Source organism: Aotus nancymaae, unplaced genomic scaffold, assembly GCF_030222135.1.
Source record: "Aotus nancymaae isolate 86718 unplaced genomic scaffold, 86718_ANA_hifiasm-v0.15.2.pri h1tg000079l, whole genome shotgun sequence".
In the NCBI taxonomy this organism is placed as follows: Eukaryota; Metazoa; Chordata; class Mammalia; order Primates; family Aotidae; genus Aotus; species Aotus nancymaae.
Window position 1 is genome coordinate 15,680,976 of NW_026988494.1, and position 19,638 is coordinate 15,700,613.

Genomic DNA, 19,638 nt, shown 5'->3' on the forward strand with positions numbered 1-19,638 from the left:
TGTGAGTAATTCTTGTGTGTATCATAAATTAAAGTAGTGCTTGGTTTTCTTTTTCAGAGCTGTAGTGCAAGTGCCCTACAGGCAAGATTGAAAGTAGCTGCACATGAAGCTGAGGAAGAATCTGATAATATTGCGGAAGACTTCTTGGAGGGAAAAATGGAAATAGATGATTTTCTCAGTAGCTTCATGGAAAAGAGAACAGTATGTAATACTCTTCAGTTGAGGACAAATATTGGATAAAGTCTGGTGTTTATATAGAGGAGGAGAAGCACTGAGTCTTAGCTGTTTCTCTATTATATCATCTCTGTTTTTTGTACAATAGATTATTTACCTGAAAGGAAGGTTTCCATTCCTTGTGTGTGGACTTGGGCAAAAACCAAGTTCCTGGAACTTAAAACTTTGAAGGTCTGTCATGGGACTCTTAGACAGCCTCACGCCTTAGCTATTCCCAGGGAACCCAGGGTGACAGGCAACTGCCATTGCTCTAAGATGTCCTTTTGATGTGAGTTGGTATAAATGAGAGTGAGGGCCTGCACATGTGGCTGTTTCCTGTCTGTCAGAGGAATAGTCCTGGTCAGAAAGGGGCTTTTAGCAGAAATGGCTAATAAACTTTGTGCTGATCTAGAAGAAAACAAATTTTTTTGACAGCATAATATCAAATACTTTAGCAAACTCATGCATGAAAAACACTGGCACATTACTGAACTGGAGTTTTGAGTGCTGTGAAAGGAATCTGAAAAGCCTCTTGAGAATGATAACCTCCTCCTCCTATCACTTCAGACTTGCTTTTTCTGAGTATACAAGCAGCTAGATCAAATAGTTCTGTTTCAGAAATGGTAGTATCTGTATCATTCTGTAATATAGCTGGTAAATCTAAGTCTAGTCTTAATAGTTGAAATCTACTCTTCAATGATTTGTTTTACCACTCATTTAGACAGTTATCTATAGGGATTATAAAAGACATTTTTAAAAATTGAGAAACAGTTTCTGTTCTGTTCTAATATTTCTGTTGTGTTTAAAGAAAAATCCAGAAAAGTCTGCTTAATAGCTTCTCGCCTTTTAATACAGTCCAAACTGTCTACCTAATTTGTCTGAAATAATCACATTTTAAAAATAATCTTGTGTTAGTAAACTATATGAAACAACTGTGACACACACACATACACCACACACACTCAATCCTGTTAAGGCAGATGGGGTGGATTTTATCATTCCTATTTTGCATGAGAGGAAATTGAAGTTCAGAGATTTTAGTGACTTACCTATGGTTATAGTATTAATAAGGCATTGATTTCTGGTTTATTATTCTCTAATGTTATATAATTGTGCCTTGAAGCTTGTATCTGTTAATTTTCCTGGTTAACAGTAGCAGAACTTATGTCCATACTTTCTAAACACAGATATTTAAAGTTATATAGTCAGATAATTGATATAAAGGATCAGTGTTTGTTTTACATTCTAGAAGCCAGCAGGCAAAGGCTGACTTCCAAGCAAGTGTGTTTTTTGTTTTGTTTTGTCTTTTTGATTATTAAATTTTTAGCTATCTTCAACATTAGCTGTCTTCAACATTCAGTTTGAGTAGCTAATCTTCATTAGCTATCTTTAACACTGAATTCTTAGATTATTAGCTAATTCAAAATGAATTGGTGTCATGTGGTCCTCTGCCTGGTCAGCTGGGCTGAGGGAGTGGATTATGGGAAGGGAGCATGAGAGGTTCCCTAAAACAGGGACTGGAGTACAGGAAAGGAAATGATAGGCATTTCTCATGACCCGTTCAAACTTTTACCTGCTCCTTGTAACATTAGCGCTAATAAAATGAATTGGCTCATAATCTAATAATTTTAGCTATTAGATTATTAGCGATCTTCAACATTCAAAACTTAAAATAATGCCAACAAGTTAGAAGATTCCTGTCATACTTTAGGAAGTAAAGTAGTAGGCATATCTTTGGAAAAGTGACCGGTATTTTTAAAAATTTATTTTCCAGATTTGCCACTGTAGAAGAGCCAAGGAGGAGAAACTTCAGCAGGCAATTGCAATGCACAGCCAATTCCATGCTCCACTATAGGTAAATTGTATTTCAGGTTTGAGTCTCAAAGTTATTGCAACAGTTTCTTTAAATAGACATGTTAATGGTGCCTGTTTATCAGCCTTAAGCATAATTCTGTCATAATAGCTATTGTGCTGTGTAACATAGAATGCTTTGTATTATATAATAGGATAATATCAATATAACTGGTAGAAGCCTTTTGGATATTTTCTATGATATTGGCATGAGTGAAATTTTTTTAACATTACATTAGCTCCTTATATAGAATTGTAAGTTATAGTCAGTTCCTTTCTCTTACCTGGTGTGTAGAGTATGCTTCATTACGTGGCTAACATTTTTCAGAAGGCTCCTTTGTCATTTCTTTCCTTAAAATGAACTTGCATTTGGTCTCTTTTCCATCCCACACCACAATTACTCTAATAATTTGCCCATCTCCATGACTTGAGGGTTCTCTTTTCTATGCAGCACTTACACAATGATCTTCCTAAAATACCACTTTTATGATAAAATTTGCTCTATTCCAGAACCTGTAATGAACCCCTAGCAATGACAGTATCCATGTCAAAGTCTTCTGGTTAAGATTTCCGTAATTGAGCATATATTTCAGATCATCCATTTTAACTTTGCATTTCTCCTTATATTGCATTGTCTTACATGGCATGTTCTTGCTTCTACCACTGTATCTGAGGTTGTGCTCTTACCTGATGTCAAGATGCCTTTCCTTTTCTTCTGCATCTATGTTTTAGGAATGATTTGTTTGCAAGAATAGTTCCCACCCCAACAAACTTAAGTAGAAACTTATGTTATTGGATAGGGAAGAGATTTATTGTAGAGTAAAAATGAAGGATTAAGTACAGTCACCTGAGAGTGAAAACAGCCACTGAATGACCAAAACAGCTCTTCTCACACCTTTTCTGAGGCTGCTTGTTTGCTTATTTCTGCATCTCTTTTCTTTTTCAAAATTTTTTCTCTTACTTGCCCTTCACCCATTCCTGCCCATAAGCCTGATTATATTATCTGACAGTTCAGGCAGCCAGTGGAGATAAACAAGAGTCCCTGGAGTTCCAGTACATTCCCTGGGAAAGTAACTGACCTGGTTTAGGCAAGCTATCCAGTTTGGCCTGGAGATTGGTGTCTACTCCCTTACTCGACTGGGCTGAGGGACTGGATGAGAAGGGAGCATGAGAGGTTCTCTAAATAAAACAGGGACTGGTGTATAGGAAAGGAAATGACAGGCACTTCTCATATCAAGTTAAACTATTATCTGCTCCTGGTAACATTAGTGCTCACAGTGCATTGTTTTATATGCTGTTTTCCAAATCAAACTGTAAATTCCTTAAAGGTAGAGGCTGATTTTTGATACCAACTTTGCATTTCTGCCAGCTTAAGAAGAAGTAGACACAGAGCAGTTGCTCATTTATATGAACATACTAGAATTCATTTCTTACCTCTATTCCCTCATAGTCAAGGTATAATTTAATAGGCAAGTCTATTTATTATTATTATACTTTAAGTTCTGGGATGTATGTGCAGAACGTGCAGGTTTGTTACATACATATACATGTGCCATGGTGGTTTGCTGCACCCATCAACATTAGGTATTTCTCTTCATGCTGTTCCTCCCCTTGTTCCCCAACCCCCAACAGTCCCCGGTGTGTGATGTTCTCCTCCCTGTGCCCATATGTTCTCATTGTTCAACTGCCACTTATGAGTGAGCACATGGTGTTTGATTTTCTGTTCCTGTGTTGGTTTGCTGAGAATGATGGTTTCCAGCTTCATCCATGTCCCTACAAAGGACAAGAACTCATTCTTTTTTATGGCTGTATAGTATTCCATGGTGTATATGTGCCACATTTTCTTTATCCAGTCTGTCATTGATGTGCATTTGGGTTGGTTCCAAGTCTTTGCTATAGTGAATAGTGCCACAGTAAACATATGTATGCATGTGTCTTTATGGTAGAATGATTTATAATCCTTTGGGTATATACCCAGTAATGGGATTGCTGGTTCAAATGGTATTTCTAGTTCTCTAGATCCTTGAGGAATCGCTACACTGTCTTCCGCAATGGTTGAACTAATTTATACTCCTGCCAACAGTGTAAAAGTTTTCCTATTTCTCCACATCCTCTCCAGCATCTGTTTTCTGACTTTTTAATGATCACTATTCTAACAGGTGTGACATGGTATCTTATTGTATTTTTGATTTGCATTTCGCTAATGATGAATGATGATGAGCTTTTTTTTTTCATGTTTTCTTGGCTACATAAATGTTTGGAAAGTGTCTGTTCATTCCTTTGCCCACTTTTTGATGGGGTCATTTGTTTTATTCTTGTAAATTTGTTTAAATTCCTTGTAGATTCTTGATGTTAGCCCTTTGTCAGATGGATAGATTGCAAAAATTTTTCCCCATTCTGTAGGTTGCCTGTTCACTCTGATGATAGTTTCTTTTGTTGTGCAGAAGCTCTTTAGTTTAATTAGATCCCATTTGTCAATTTGTCAAAAGCAGTTGCTTCTGTATCTTCAATGGTATTGCTTAGGTTTTCTTCTAGGGTTTTTATGGTTTTAGGTCTTACATTTAAATCTTTAATCCATCTTGAGTTAAATTTTGTATAAGGTGTAAGGAAGTGGTCCAGTTTCAGTTTTCTGCATATGGCTAGCCAGTTTTCCCAACACCATTTATTAAATAGGAAATTCTTTACCCATTGCTTATTTTTGCCAGGTTTGTCAAAGATCAGATGGTTGTAGATGTGTGGTGTTATTTCTGAGGCCTCTGTTCTGTTCAGTTGATCTATATATCTGTTTGGGTACCAGTACCATGCTGTTTTGGTCACTGTAATCTTGTAGTATAGTTTGAAGTTAAGTATCTTGATGCCTCCAGCTTTGTTCTTTTTGCTTAGGATTGCCTTGGCTATATGGGCTCTTTTTTGGTTCCACATGAACTTTAGTTTTTTTTAATTTTGTGGAGAAAGTCAGTGGTAGCTAGATGGGAATAGCATTGAATCTGTAGATTACTTTGGGCAGTATGGCCATTTTCATGATACTGATTCTTCCTGTCCATGAGCATGGAATGTTTTTCCATTTGTTTGTGTGCTCTCTTATTTCCTTGAGCAGTGGTTTGCAGTTCTCCTTGAAGAAGTTCTTCACACCCCTTGTAAGTTGTATTCCTAGGTATCTTACTCTCTTTGTAGCAGTTGTGAATGGGAGTTTGCTCATGATTTGGCTCTTTATTATTGGTGTATAGGAATGCTTGTGATTTTTGCACATTGATTTTGTATCCTGACACTTTGCTGAAGTTGCTCATCAGCTTAAGGAGATTTTGGGCTGAGATGATGGGGTTTTCAGAGAATACAATCAGGTCATCTGCAAATAGAGATAATTTGACTTACTCTTTTCCTATTTGAATACCCTTTATCTCTTTCTCTTGCCTGATTGCCCTGGCCAGAACTTCCAATACCATGTTGAATAGGAGTGGTGAGAGAGGGCATCCTTGTCTTGTGCCGGTTTTCAAAGGGAATGCTTCCAGCTTTTGCCCATTCAGTATGATAATTGGCTATGGGTTTGTCATAAATAGCTTTTATTATTTTGAGATACGTTCCATCAATATCTAGTTTATTGTTTTTAGCATGAGGGTTGTTGAATTTTATTGAAGGCTTTTTCTGTGTCTGTCGAGATAATCATGTGGTTTTGTCATTGGTTCTTCTTATATGATGTATTACATTTATTGATTTGCATACGTTGAACTAGCCTTGCATCCCTAGGATGAAGCAGACTTGATCGTGATGGATAAGCTTTTTAATGCGCTACTGAATTTGCTTTAACAGTATTTTATTGAGGATTTTTGCATTGATGTTCATCATGGATATTGACCTGAAATTTTGTTTTTTTGTTGTGTCTGTCTCTGCCAGGTTTTGGTATCAGGATGATGCTGGCCTCATAAAATGAGTTAGGGAGGAGTCCCTCTTTTTTTATCATTTGGAATAGTTTCAGAAGGAATGCTACCAGCTCCTCTTTGTACCTCTGCTAGGATTCGGCTGTGAATCGTCTGGTCTTGGGCTTTTCTTGGATGGCAAGCTATTGGTTACTGCCTCAATTTTGGAACTCGTTATTGGTCTATTGAGGGATTTGACTTCTCTTTTGATTAGCCTTGGGAGTGTGTATGTGTCCAGAAATTTATCTGTTTCTTCTAGATTTTCTGGTTTATTTCTGTAGATGTGTTTATGGTATTCTCTGATGGTAGTTTGTATTTCTGTAGGATAAGTGGTGATCTTTTTTTTTTTTTTTTTTGAGATATAGTCTCACTCCATCGCACAGGCTAGAGTGCAGTGGCGTGATCTCGGCTCACTGCAACCTCCACCTCCCAGATTGAAGCAATTCTGTGTCTTAGCCTCCTGATTAGCTGGGATTACAGGTGCCTGCCAGCATGCCCAGCTAATTTTTGTATTTTTCGTAGACATGGGGTTTCACTGTGTTGGCCAGGCTGGTCTTGAACACCTGACCTCATGATCCACCTGCCTTAGCCTCCCAAAGTGCTAGGGTTATAGGCCCGAGCCACCGCACCTGGCTGATCTCCCCTTTATTATTTTTTAATGTGTCTTACTTCTTTTTTCTTCTTCTCTGTTTTCTTCTTTATTAGTCTGGTTAGTGGTCTGTTCTGTTAATCTTTTCAAAACACCAGCTCCTGAATTCATTGATTTTTGTGTGTGTGTGTGTGGAGCCAGTGGGGGGGCTTGTGTCTCTGTCTCCTTCAATTCTGCTCTTATCTTGGTTATTTCTTGTCTTCTGCTAGCTTTTGATTTTGTTTGCTCTTGTTTCTCTACTTCTTTTAATTGTGATGTTCAGGGGTCAATTTTAGGTCTTTCCCACTGTCTCCTATGGCATTTAGTGCTATAAATGTCCCTCTACACACTGCTTTAGCTGTGTCCCAGATATTCTAGTACATTGTGTCTTTGTTCTCATTGGTTTCAAATAACTTACTTATTTCTGCCTTAATTTTGTTATTTACCCAGTAGTCATTCAGGAGCAGGTCGTTCAGTTTCCATGTAGTTGTGTAGTTTTGAGTGAGTTTCTTAATCCTGAGTTTTAATTTGATTGCACTGTGGTCTGAGAGACTGTTTGTTATGATTTCTGTTATTTTGCATTAGCTGAGGAGTGTTTTACTTCCAATTATGTGGTTGATTTTAGAATAAGTGCTATGTGGTGCTGAGAAGAATGTATGTTGATTTGGTGTGGAGAGTTTTGTAGATGTCTTTTAAGGTCTGCTTGGTAGAGAGCTGAGTTCATTTTTTCAATATCCTTGTTAATTTTCTGTCTCATTGATCTAATATTGACAGTGAGTTGTTAAAATCTCCCACTATTATTGTGCAAGAGTCTGTCTCTTTGTAGGTCTCTAAGAACTTGCTTTATGAATCTGGGTGCTCCTATATTTGCTGTATATATATTTAGGATAGTTAGCTCTTCCTGTTGCATTGATCCCTTTACAATTATGTAATGCCCTTGTCTTTTTTGATCTTTTTTGGTTTAAAGTCTGTTTTATCAGAGACTAGGAGTGCAACCTCTGCTTTTTTTTGCTCTGCATTTGCTTGGTAAATCTTCCTGTGTCCCTTTATTTTGAGCCTGTGTGTGATTTTGCATGTGAAATGGGTCTCCTGAATACAGTACATTGATGGGTCTTGACTTTTTATCCAATTTGCCAGTCTGTGTCTTTTAATTGGGGCATTTAGCCCATTACATTTAAGGTTAGTATTGTTATGTGTGACTTTGATGCTGTCATTATGATGCTAGCTGGTTATTTTGCCCATTAGTTGATTCAGTTTCTTCATAGTGTTGATGATCTTTACATTTTGGATTGTTTTTGCAGTGGCTGGTACCAGTTGTTCCTTTCCATATTTAGTGCTTCCTTCAGGAGTTCTTGTAAGGCAGGCCTGGTGGGACAAAATCCCTCAGCATTTGCTTGTCTATAAAGGTTTATTTCTCCTTCACTTATAAAGCTCAGTTTGGCTGGATATGAAATTCTGGGTTGAAAATTCTTTTCTTTAAGAATGTTGAGTATTGGCTCCACACTCTTCCAGCTTGTAGGGTTTCTGCAGAGAGATAACACTGTTAGTCTGATGGGCTTCCCTTTGTGGGTAACCTGACTGTTCTCACTGGCTGCCCCTAACATTTTTTCCTTCATTTCAACCTTGGTGAATCTGACGATTATGTGTCTTGGGGTTACTCTTCTTGAGGAGTATCTTTGTTGTATTCTCTGTAATTTCTGAATTTGAATGTTGGCCTATCTTGCTAGGTTGGGGAACTTCTCCTGGATAATATCCTGAAGTGTGTATTCCAACTTGTTTCCATTCTCCCCATCACTCTGAGGTACACCAATCAAATGTAGGTTTGGCCTTTTCACATAGTCCCATATTTCTTGGAGGCTTTGTTTGTTCATTCTTTTTTCTCTAATCTTGTATTCGTACTTTATTTCATAAAGTTGATCTTCAATCTCTGATATCCTTCCGCTTGATCAGTTTGGCTATTGATAGTTTTGTATGCTTCATGAAGTTCTCATGCTGTGTTTTTCAGCTCCATCAGGTCATTTATGTTCTTTTCTAAACTGGTTATTCTAGTCAGCAATTCCTCTAACCTTTTATCAAGGTTCGTAGCTTCCTTGCTTTCAGAACATGCTCCTTTAGCTTGGAGAAATTTGTTATTACCCACCTTCTGAAGCCTACTTATGTCAGTTCATCAAACTAATTCTCCATCCAGTTTTGTTCCCTTGCTGGCGAGGAGTTGTGATCCTTTGGAGGAGAAGAGGCATTCTGGTTTTTGGCATTTTCAGCTGTTTTGTGCTGGTTTTTCCTCATCTTCATGGATTTATCTACCTTTGGTCTTTGCTGTTGGTGACCTTCAGATGGAGTTTTTGCCTGGTCATCCTTTTTGTTAATGTTGATACTATTGCTTTCTGTTTGTTTTCCTTTTAACAGGAAGGAAAACTCTTCTGCAGGTCTGCTGGTGTTTCCTGGGGGTCCCCTCCAGACTCTATTTGCCAGGGTATCACCAGCGGAGGCTGCAGAACAGCAAAGATTGCTGCCTGCTCCTTCCCCTAGAAGCTGATCCCAGAAGGGCACCTGCTAGATGCCAGCTGGAGCTCTCCTGTATAAGGTGTCTGCCAACCCCTGCTGGGAGGTGTCTCCCTGTCAGGAGACACGGGGGTCAGGGACCTACTTGAGGAGACAGTCTGTCCCTTAGCAGAGCTCAAGCACTGTGCTGGGAGATCCACTGCTCTCTTCAGAGCTGGCAGGCAGGAACATTTAAGTCTGCAGAAACTGTGTCTACAGCCACCCCTTCCCCCAGGTTCTCTGTCCCAGGGAGATGAGAGTTTCATCTATAAGACCCTGACTGGGGCTGCTGCCTTTCTTTTAGAGATGCCCTGCCCAGAGAGGAAGAATCTAGAGAGGCAATCTGGTTATAGTGGCTTTGTGGCACTGGGATGGGTTCCACCGAGTTGGAACTTCCTAGTGGCTTTGTTTACACTTTGAGGGGAAAACTGCCTAATGAAGCATCAGTAATGGCGTATGTCCCTCCCTGCACCAAGCTTGAGTGTCCCAGGTCGACTTCAGACTGCTGTGCTGACAGCGAGAATTTCAAGCCAGTGGATCTTAGCTGGGTGGGTTCCATGGGAGTAGGATTCGCTGAGCTAGAACACTTGGCTCCCTGACATCAACCCCTTTCCAAGGGAGTGAAGGGTTCTGTCTCACTGGCGTTCCAGGCACCAGTGGGGTATGGAAAAAAAAACGTGCAGCTAGCTCATTGTCTCTGCCTGAACAGCTGCCCAGTTTTGTGCTTGAAACCCAGGGCCCTGGTGGAATAGGCACCCAAAAGAATTTCCTGGTCTGTGGGTTGTAAAGACCATGGGAAAAGCATAGTTTCTGGGCTGGATAGTTCTGTCCCTCACAGCAGGGTCCCTTATGGCTTCCCTTGGCTAGAGGAGGGAGTTCCCCAACCCCTTGTGCCTCTTGGGTGAGGTGACACCCCACTTTGCTTCTGCTCGCCCTCCATGGGCTGCACCCACTGTCTAACCAGTACCAGTGAGGTGAACCAGGTACCTCAGTTAGAAATGCAGAAATCACCCGCCTTCTACATTGATCTTGCTGGGAGCTGCAGACCAGAACTGTTTCTCTTTGACCATCTTGCCTGGGAGCCCCTACAGGCAAATATTAATTGCAAGATAACGTAAAGGGATACAAATCTGTCATCTTAAATCTTAGGGTTTTTTAAAATTGTTTTCTTTCTAGATTTTCTGGAAACATGAACTGCTGAGAGAAGAATGGGACACAAAATTAAACACTGTTTTGTATTTATGGTTTGCAAACTGGTCTTCATCAGTGGCTAAATTCACAGATATTCTATATAGATTGTATACAGAACTGAGACTGATTTTGTACAGATTGGAATCATTGCTATGATCTTTACTTTGAGAAATTTTTCTGCACTATTTGCACTGAAATGTTTATTTATTGTTGATAAATGCCATCATATTTAAGTTCCACCGCTGTTCCTCTTCTATTGATTAAATGCCTTTGCATGTAATTTTAGCTAGTTTTTAATATTTTATAAAACTTCATTTAAATTTGTATTTTTAACTTGAAGCTGCATTTCTTTATCAAGAATGATATTTAGATTTTTTTTCTCTTAACCTTTTTTGAAAAACTATTTTCAACTGTGAGAAAACTCTTATTTTTCTTTCTTTCTGGATAAAACTTTCAAAAGCAATTTGTTTTTAAAATATTCATAGTATTAGGAAACACCAAACCTGCCTATGTGCCATCTCAAAAAAGTAACTTTTAATACCTACAATAAATCAAAAGAATAAACCAGCTATTCTTATATATTGTTTCATTTTTAAAACTAAAGATGCATTTAAGAAGCAATACAAGTAAATATTTTACCTAATAGAAAAAAAAAATTGCCTTTCATTTAAAGCAGTCCAACACGAACTCTCATGCTAATTTTTAAAAAATAAGTATTTAGTAGGTTTCTGTTTGGATAGGTTTTCTAAATTCCTAATGTTTAAAACAGTCTTTATGTTAATATACAGCTAATCTATACACAAAAAAAGTCAGTGAACTTTTCTGACCTTTACTGTGAGTTACTTTTCCTAAGAGAAAAGCTCTAGTAATAAGTAAAATTGAATTTTTAGGTAATCCTAATTTTTAATGAATTTAAGGGTTCTCTTGTACTATTTTCAATAATTTGCTTCTACACCATGTCACAAAATTGACATATTTCTTGGGTACTCCTAAAAGCTTATGAAGGAAAAAGGCATGCAGGCTTGGTAAGGTACCATCTAAATTAAAAAACAAACTGAAGCATAATTTCCTTTAAATTTCATCCCAGTATGATTGTCCTTCCAACACCAGCATACAATATAGATTGTCTTTTTAAAATATTTCTGTTCTTCCTATCCATGTTTTTGGCAACAAAGTTATAGGAGAAACAAAATTATTTTGTTAGAACTGAAACATGCTTCTTAGTCTGTGGAAGGCAAGTAGTCACATGGACTATAAAGATACAATGTTGGATACAGAACATAACTTGGATTGTCTCCCTAGCACTGTGCTAAGGGCATGCTGTTAAATCTTCAAAATAACCGGCTGAGGAGGGAATAATTGCTACTCCCGGTTTATGGATAACTGAGGTAAGAGTGTTTCAAATTTATGATAGTCTTGGATATTCAAAATCCTTTCCTTACTGTACTGGCAACTAGAGCTTAATTTTCCCAGCAATTACTGCAATAGAAGATATAATAGTCTCAATATTTTGCGAACAACAAAATCAAAACATTTTCTTACAGAGTAAATCTCTTCTACATAATCACATGAGTAGTTCACCTCAGTGTTTTTTATTCTTTAAACTTGAACTATCCTAGTTTCATTGTATACCAGTTAACTCGGGTTAGGTTCTTCAAAATTCATTCGTTAGATAACCTTCTTACAACCCAGTCATTAAATTAACGATTATCTGCATTTAATACACAGTTCAGATAAAGGTTATATATGTCACCCAGGATGAAAAGAATCTGCATTTGAATATACCCGTATGAATGTGGGTTCTGTTTTTGCAACAGAAATTAAGTGACCATTTTTTCTAATTTTATGGCTATATATTTTCTTCATAAAAATTGGCCATATTGGAGAAGCAGTGCCAGCGGAAAAATGAAATGCATGTCAAAGTTGGTATTCTGGTTTTACTTTACAAGACAAGATGGAAATCAGAATTATAGAGGAATACTTAGAAGTTATTAATCAGGAGTTTGTCATAAGTAGAGATTTAAAGGTTAATGTCTCAAAATAGAAGAAAATTCTAAATCAATGAGATATAAACTAAAGACATCCACTTCAAAGTTGAAAGAAATTTCTAGGCATAAGACTAGGAAATTTGTATCAGAATAGAGGGTGCTTGACACAGATTTATATATGCTTAAATCGAAGGATGGCTCAGATTCATTTTTAGGAGGAGAAAGTAATCATGTGCTCTTAAAGAATAAAAATTATTCTAGGCTTTCCCTCTCAGATCTTCACCTTCCATTATTCTATAAAAAGTTCAGTAACTGATTTGCTGGGTCATGGTTAAAATTCTTACCTATTTCATATCAGACTGAAAGAATAAATCACCTGAGCTCTGAGTATTACTAATTGGGAAGTAATATGCCTCAAATCAATTTTATACTGGTTTATTCCCTATGCTTTAAACCGCTGTTCTCAATAAAACACTTCCTGATTAATGTTTGACTTTAAATGAAAATGCAGTATTAGATATTTTAGTCTTGTTGGATTAGCCATGCTCTTTGAAGAATCTGTGAAAGTAAAGTTTTAATAAGCAATAAATGTAACCTTTTATATAAATCTTAGTGCTAGGTTAACTTCTAATAAGTAGATGAACATGTTACATAAATTATGTCTTGTAAAGTTGAGGAGACTAAAAAAAGTTTATGACTACGATGTGGAAGATGTCATTAAAAAACTACATTTTAAAACATCAAATATTTATACTATTTGCTTTTCAAATAAATGCATAGTGCTTTTTGGCATACGCTGTCATTTTTTAAAAAATTTTTATTGTTTTTATAGACATACACTGCCAAATGGAAGAAATTAAAGCCGCATCCTCAATATTAGGCAACAAAGTTTCTAAGAGTGGACAGCTACAAGAATGGTGTGAAGTGAGTTCTATTATAAAAAGGTGAAAGCCATCACCACTATATCCTAAGTATTTATCATTTTAGCAAGGTATTCCCTATTACATACAGTATATTGCAGAAAATGAATAAACATTCCTTGTACTTAATTTGGGAAGTGCTCAGCAGAGAATGCTCAAATTTTATATTGTTAAAGAATTACACTTGCTTTATTTTTTACATTAACAGTACTTTTATATCACAGTTCTTTAATATATTCTATTTTTAAATATGATGAACACAATTACATTTTTTCATTTATATATATTGCCACACTTCCTCCAATCTTTCATACTAGAGATCAGCAGTGTTGCTTTCTTGCCCTTTCTCTTGACTTTGTTCTAATTTCAGCAAAATGTAATACATTCTCCCATAAAAAAATTGTATATTCAAAATATCGATGTAAATTGTAAAGTTTAAATTAATCCTTTTACATTCTAGAATGTACTAATATATTAAAACCATACGGTGTGAGTATCATTTATCTCTGTCCAAACGTGGCAACTTTTCTCCATTAAGTTTCATTTAGGTCACCTAGTGAAGTCTTTTTTTTTACTCCTCAGACGGGAGTGACTCTCCCTCAAATGTGTCCTTTAACAAAACAAAAACTCGAACTTTCAGCAGTCAGTGGTCATGACATGTTACTAATGTTAAGTAAAACATATTAGCCAGTTATATAATTTCTAAAATGATAGATTACAAAACTGATTCCCTTCATTAAACAGACTTGACAACCAAATTCTCTGGTTCTTAACTGAATTTTCCCTCACAGATGTTTTACCCTACTAACAACTTTATAATGCTATACTTTGAGATCAGGCTGGTGCTTGGCTCACACTGTCGTCTCTAGAATAGTAGTAAAAGGTTGTTATTACAAGAAAACTAATACTTAAATTCATATATAAGACCAGGAAAATGAATGTTGCTTCTACCTTGTTAGGTATTAAGTCATTGTTAGAGAAAAAGTGTGATATAAATTTTAGCATTTTTAAATAATGAGGAGAAACAGACTATAGATCTCAGAGAAAGGCAACAAAATTATTCTAACAATTCAAAATATCCAGGAAAAGTTAAAGTGATGATTATTCCTGATAAGCTTAAGCAATTAAAAGCTCCTTAGGAGTATATCTGTTAACCAAAAAGGATGCATCTCAACAATGTGCCTGTTTTTCTAAATATGGATAAGAGGGTCAGAAAGGAAGATAATGTCAGATGCTTTTGAAAACACAAAATATGCATCTGGAAGTGAACTAAAAGATTCATAATGATCACAGATGTGAGGGAAAGAAGTTGAGGCTTTTTAAGAGATGCATGCTATGACAAGGAAGATATATATTGATAACTTTAGGTAATAACAGAAGTAATTGCTCTATAGTGAATATAATTTTCATAGTCTAGGATGAGCTTCAAAATGGTAAATAATTTTCCTTATATTTGATAAACGAAATGACTACGTCCTCTTCAGTATCTAAGAAATCAAGAGCTGGGCACTTGTTTCCCTTTTCATAGCTGCATTAAAATAGTTCTCAATGACATGTACCGTTTCTTGTTTATATGATAAACTGCCTGTGTTCCCTTATTTTTGTAAGTGTTGCTTGTGTGTCCTTTACTTTGGAACTCCAAAGGGAAACTTCAGGCAGTGAGAAACACAGCTTCATCAGAATCCCGGTCCTTGCCACTATCTTCACTCGGTGCATGCTCACCACCACTTGGAGACCGACAGCTCAGATCCTCCACCCCAGACTCCTGGTCACTGTTGGCTGACAGATCTGGATCTGAGTTTTTCAAATTGTCTTGGGTTAGAATCAGAGCAGAATCTTCATCGCCTTGTGAAGGGCTCCGGGATGGAAATGATTTCATATTCCCACTGTAATCCTGGGGAGTGTTGGCTATGCTGTTGTCTGAGGTAGAAAACCCTGAGTGCTTGCTGGGTTCACTTTGCTTACTCTTCACCTTAGTGCAATTTAACTGGACCTTTTGAATTTTTTCCAGCCTCTAAGAAAGAAAGAACAATTTCAGCAGAAATATCATAATTTATCTTTTCCTCTATATGTATGCTTTCAGCATTTATTACCTCCCAGGTGGGTATAATGTTAAGAACATGGGACTCATATCAATGTGAGCTCAAACTTGGACTTTATGACCTTGGGCAAAATCTGTGAGGCCTGCTTTCTTTAATATAAGGATGATACTACTGGCCTTGACATAGGTTTTCTATAATTATAAACAATATAGCACAGGTGAAGCACCCTGTGATCACTAGTTTCCCTCCTTTCTATACCTACATGGTTTCATATGATGATTCTCATCCCATGAACTCAAAAAATATTTTTTTTAAATCAGGAATGAAGTGTTTATCATCTAACTTTTAAATTGAGATACAATTATCTTACCATGAAGTTCACCTTCTTGGTATACAATTCAGTGGTTTTTAGTTATATTCACAAGGTTGTGCAATGATCACTACTAATTCTAAAATACTGTCATCACCACCCATGACGCCACTGCCAAAAGAAAACCCCATACTCATTAACAGTCATTCCCCATTCCTATCTCCCCACAGCCCCTGGCTACTACTAATCGACTTTCTATGAATTTGCCTAGTCCAGATGTTTTATATATATGGAATAATACAATATGTGGCTTTTTGTGTCTGGCTTCTTTCGCTTAGCTTATATTCTCAAAGTTCATTCATGGTATAGCATGTATCAGTACTTCATTCCTTTTTCTGGCTAAACAGTATTCCATTACATGGATATACCACATTTTGTTTCTCCATTCATCATGTCATAGACACTTGGGTTGTTCAGAATGCATTTCACCAGATTGCATGTTTTGATGTTAGCAGAGGAGGTGTTTTAAAATCAAGTATTATGTATTCATTCAAAAAGCATTCATTTAGGTTATGTGCAAAAGCACTGTGCTGGGCAGTGTGAGGAAAAGAGAGAAATGGAGACCCAGCCCTAAGGAACGTGGAGTAGTGGAGCAGAGAGAGGCAGAGTTCATGCAATGTAGGAATCTTAAAATGGCAAAAGTTCTTGAAGAGAAATGGAGTGATAACAAGGAAGAGAGCAGAGTAAATTTCAGGGAGCAAGGAACATTTTAACAGGACTGTAATAAAAGATTTAAACGTGAACATTCTGGTGATGGCTAGTAAGTATTCCTGGCAGGAGGGACAGTGAGAGGAAAAACACAAAGGTAGGAAGGTCTAAATTGTGTATAAGCAGCAGAAACAGTTAAATGTTTGCATGGAAAATAAAGTTGAAAAGAGAAAATCTCAAATGCTAGCCTAAGGAATTCTAACTTTGTAATAAGAAAGAGTCAGTTTTAAAATTAAGGTACATTTAGATATTCTAAGTAATTTTTAAAATGTTTATTTCAATAAAAAGACTGCTAGAATAGACTAATAGAATCCTAAGATTTCATAAACTACAGTGGTACCAGTGAAAACAAAGTTATCCAATTAGGAAAAACATTTTATTATAACCTCCCTATCCAAGTACAGGGAAGTTACAGAAGCCAAAAGATAGATTTCATAATCAGTCTCGCCTATTTTAGATCAATGATAGTTACATAATTTTTTAAAGTGGAGAAAGATTTTTACAAGTACATATATTTAATTTTATTCTTTTTCACATATTTCCAGAAAGAATTAATTTTGGTACTCTCAAATAACAGAAACCAAAAAATCTGACCTAAAATAAGGAAGAACCAACTAGTTTAGCAAATTGTGGAACTGAACCACAAGCCCGATGTCCGAAATGCATTAAATGCCTAGGTTTAGGCTTCAGTTATCTGAGTACTCACCTGGATGGGCTTGTGTTTCAGGTTCTCTACTGGCTAAAAATGCGAAATGGTTGTGTTGCACTGAATCTTAAGAGGCCTTCATGAAGCCATGCTCTTTAAGAAATAAGCACAGACAACAGATTAACAAAGCAAGTATGTCTTACCTCTTCCAAGGCCTCTAGTTCTTCCTCTAGCTGCTGAGTTTCCTCCTTCACTGCCATCAGGTAATCTGTAACTGATTGTCGGGGCTGCATCCCCTTTTCAAAGCGGTTATACATTCCACTCCAAAACCTGGAAAGGACAGCAGAGTGTTATGATACTACCTTATCACAATATGAAAATTCACACCCTCAAGTCTTATAAGGTATCTGTGATACCACAGTCTTATTAATAACCAAATGCAGATTTCAGCCTCAAAAAAGCCACTACCTAAGGTAAAAATTTCGTGTTGATTGTTTTTTTCCTTGGGTCAATAAATGCCTTTTGTGGAGAATAAGTTTATGAAAAGTCTACTTGTATATATGAATTAGAAAACACAGAATACATTTTTCTAAAATTGAAATAGCACATGTAACCTGGCTTAGTTTTGAACTTTGAAAATTAGTGATTGTATATTTAGAATCTTTCAGTTACAAAGGAAATCTTAAAGTTGCAACTTTTCCCTTTTGTTTTATCACTACCACTAAACACTAAAAGTTGACATTTGCATTTGCAATAAATTTTTTTAGAGACAAAGTTTTGCTCTTGTTGCCCAGGCTGGAGTGCAATGGTGTGATCTCAGCTCACTGCAACCTCCACATCCCAGGTTCAAGTGATTCTCCTGCCTCAGTCTCTGGAGTAGCTCAGATTACAGGCATGTGCCACCATGCCTGGCTAATTTTGTAATTTTTTTAGTAGAGACGGGGTTTCACCATGTTGGTCAGGCTGGTCTTGAACTCCTGACCTCAGGTGATCCACCTGCCTAGCCTCCCAAAGTGCTGAGATTACAGGCGTGGGCTACTGCGCCCGACCAATAAATCCCTTTTTATCCTACACACCAAAGGATGCTGGAGTGCAAATGAGAAAAATGGTGTTATCATAGGGTTATCCTTAGACCCACTATTTTATTTATGTAGAAAAGTAAAGTACTTTGAGGGCAACGACTTGGTGTCATTGTTTTATCCACAGTGCCCAGAACAGTGTTTGATCCTCAATAAAATATTTGTTGACTGGCTATTAATAACAAATTAGCTTCAATCCAATTGGTCATACCTCAACAGCCCTTAAAACTTGTTTTATACACACTATGGAGGCTTTTTCCTTTATTATGATCGAATTAATATTCTGCTATAAATTCTGAGAAAATAGATTGAAATAATAAAGAAAAAAACCTTGAGAAACGAACTCTATAGAGGAAGAAAAGCCATCAAGTGTGTGTTGGGAGTGAGTAGGAAAAAAGAGATGGGATTTCTGTCTATTCTGCACAGTCTACCTTTTTTTTTGACCACTGAGTTACTTTTTCATACTATACAACCTTAGCAAGGAAGCCAAAGGAAAATACATACATATCTAACACATACCTAGTAGAACCTATAGGATGCCATCCTGCTCTCTCCATCCTGATATATACAATCTTAACATAATTTCCACAAGGGAAGTACTTCCACTAGGACTTGATTCACTGGAGACAAAAGGCAAGCTATTATGTTGATGTAAAATTTCAGTTTTTGTCTTTTTGTTGTTTAAACTAATGGCAAAAACCACAATTACTTCTGTGCTAACCTTAATATGTCATGATCACTGTTGAAACTTGTGATTCCACATTTGACTTAAGGCATTTGCATTATTCTCTTTCATTGGCTTTTAAAAATAAATTGGAACTTACCTTTTTATGATATCATTGTTATAAAACATCAACTCCTAAAGAGAATTCCACTTTTAGGAGGAATAAAGAGGTAATGGAGACACTGGCAAAAATACCAAATCAGATATTCAAGCATCTTTCTCTTTTGTGTCAACAAACATCTCACAGATCAGTGTTTCATACACTTTGACCTCTGAATGTTAAATGATACCAGAATCCAAGTTCATACCATAGCTACAAAGTTCCCAAGAGTTTACATACTTGTACATGAAGTTGCATGGTGTTGTAGGGAGATGAAGGGTTCCCTGGGTCTGGCTGTGATCAGCTCTAAAAAGAGGATTCAGGTAGTCGGCCCGATTCTTCCAGAGGTGAGCCCATAATGAGTATGTTCTTTCTTGAATCCTGTTAGAAAGAAAATCAGTCTCTAAATGACCTATTTTGGTTCTTACGCATGGTATATATGTTATATTAAAGCTGAAAGGAACTAATAATTGTTATCTGAAAACTGTGTGTCTCTGTTCTATAGCAGGTAAATTTATAATCTTGGTGGCTTCATGGTACAGGGGAGAATACTGTAATAATCTCAACTTCACCACCATCTGTACTGGCCTTAACAAGGTGTTGAATTCCTTTATTTTTTTTAATAGCTGTTCTTTTGGGGGGAGTTTTTCCCCCAAATAGTCATTGGACATTTATAATCTGTCAGACACTATTTTAAACGTTTCACATTTTCTCTCATTTAAT

At 36.8% G+C, this 19,638-nt stretch overlaps 2 protein-coding genes across 2 annotated transcripts in view; one reads left to right on the forward strand and one right to left on the reverse strand.

Moving 5' to 3' along the window:
- Positions 1 to 13,118, forward strand: part of VPS37A (VPS37A subunit of ESCRT-I) — a 62,055-nt gene extending 48,937 nt beyond the window's left edge. The window contains exons 10-12 of the mRNA XM_012435229.3: positions 58 to 201; positions 1,988 to 2,068; positions 10,324 to 13,118. Coding sequence (XP_012290652.1) covers positions 58 to 201; positions 1,988 to 2,068 — 225 coding nt within the window. The 3' untranslated portion in view covers positions 10,324 to 13,118. The remainder of the gene's footprint in view (positions 1 to 57; positions 202 to 1,987; positions 2,069 to 10,323) is intronic.
- Positions 13,119 to 13,120: 2 nt separating this feature from the next.
- MTMR7 (myotubularin related protein 7) overlaps positions 13,121 to 19,638 on the reverse strand; it is a 113,798-nt gene continuing 107,280 nt past the window's right edge. The window contains exons 12-14 of the mRNA XM_012435228.3: positions 19,156 to 19,296; positions 17,216 to 17,342; positions 13,121 to 15,260 (exon numbers count right to left, since the gene is read on the reverse strand). Of these exons, the coding sequence (XP_012290651.1) occupies positions 14,898 to 15,260; positions 17,216 to 17,342; positions 19,156 to 19,296 (631 nt within the window). The 3' untranslated portion in view covers positions 13,121 to 14,897. The remainder of the gene's footprint in view (positions 15,261 to 17,215; positions 17,343 to 19,155; positions 19,297 to 19,638) is intronic.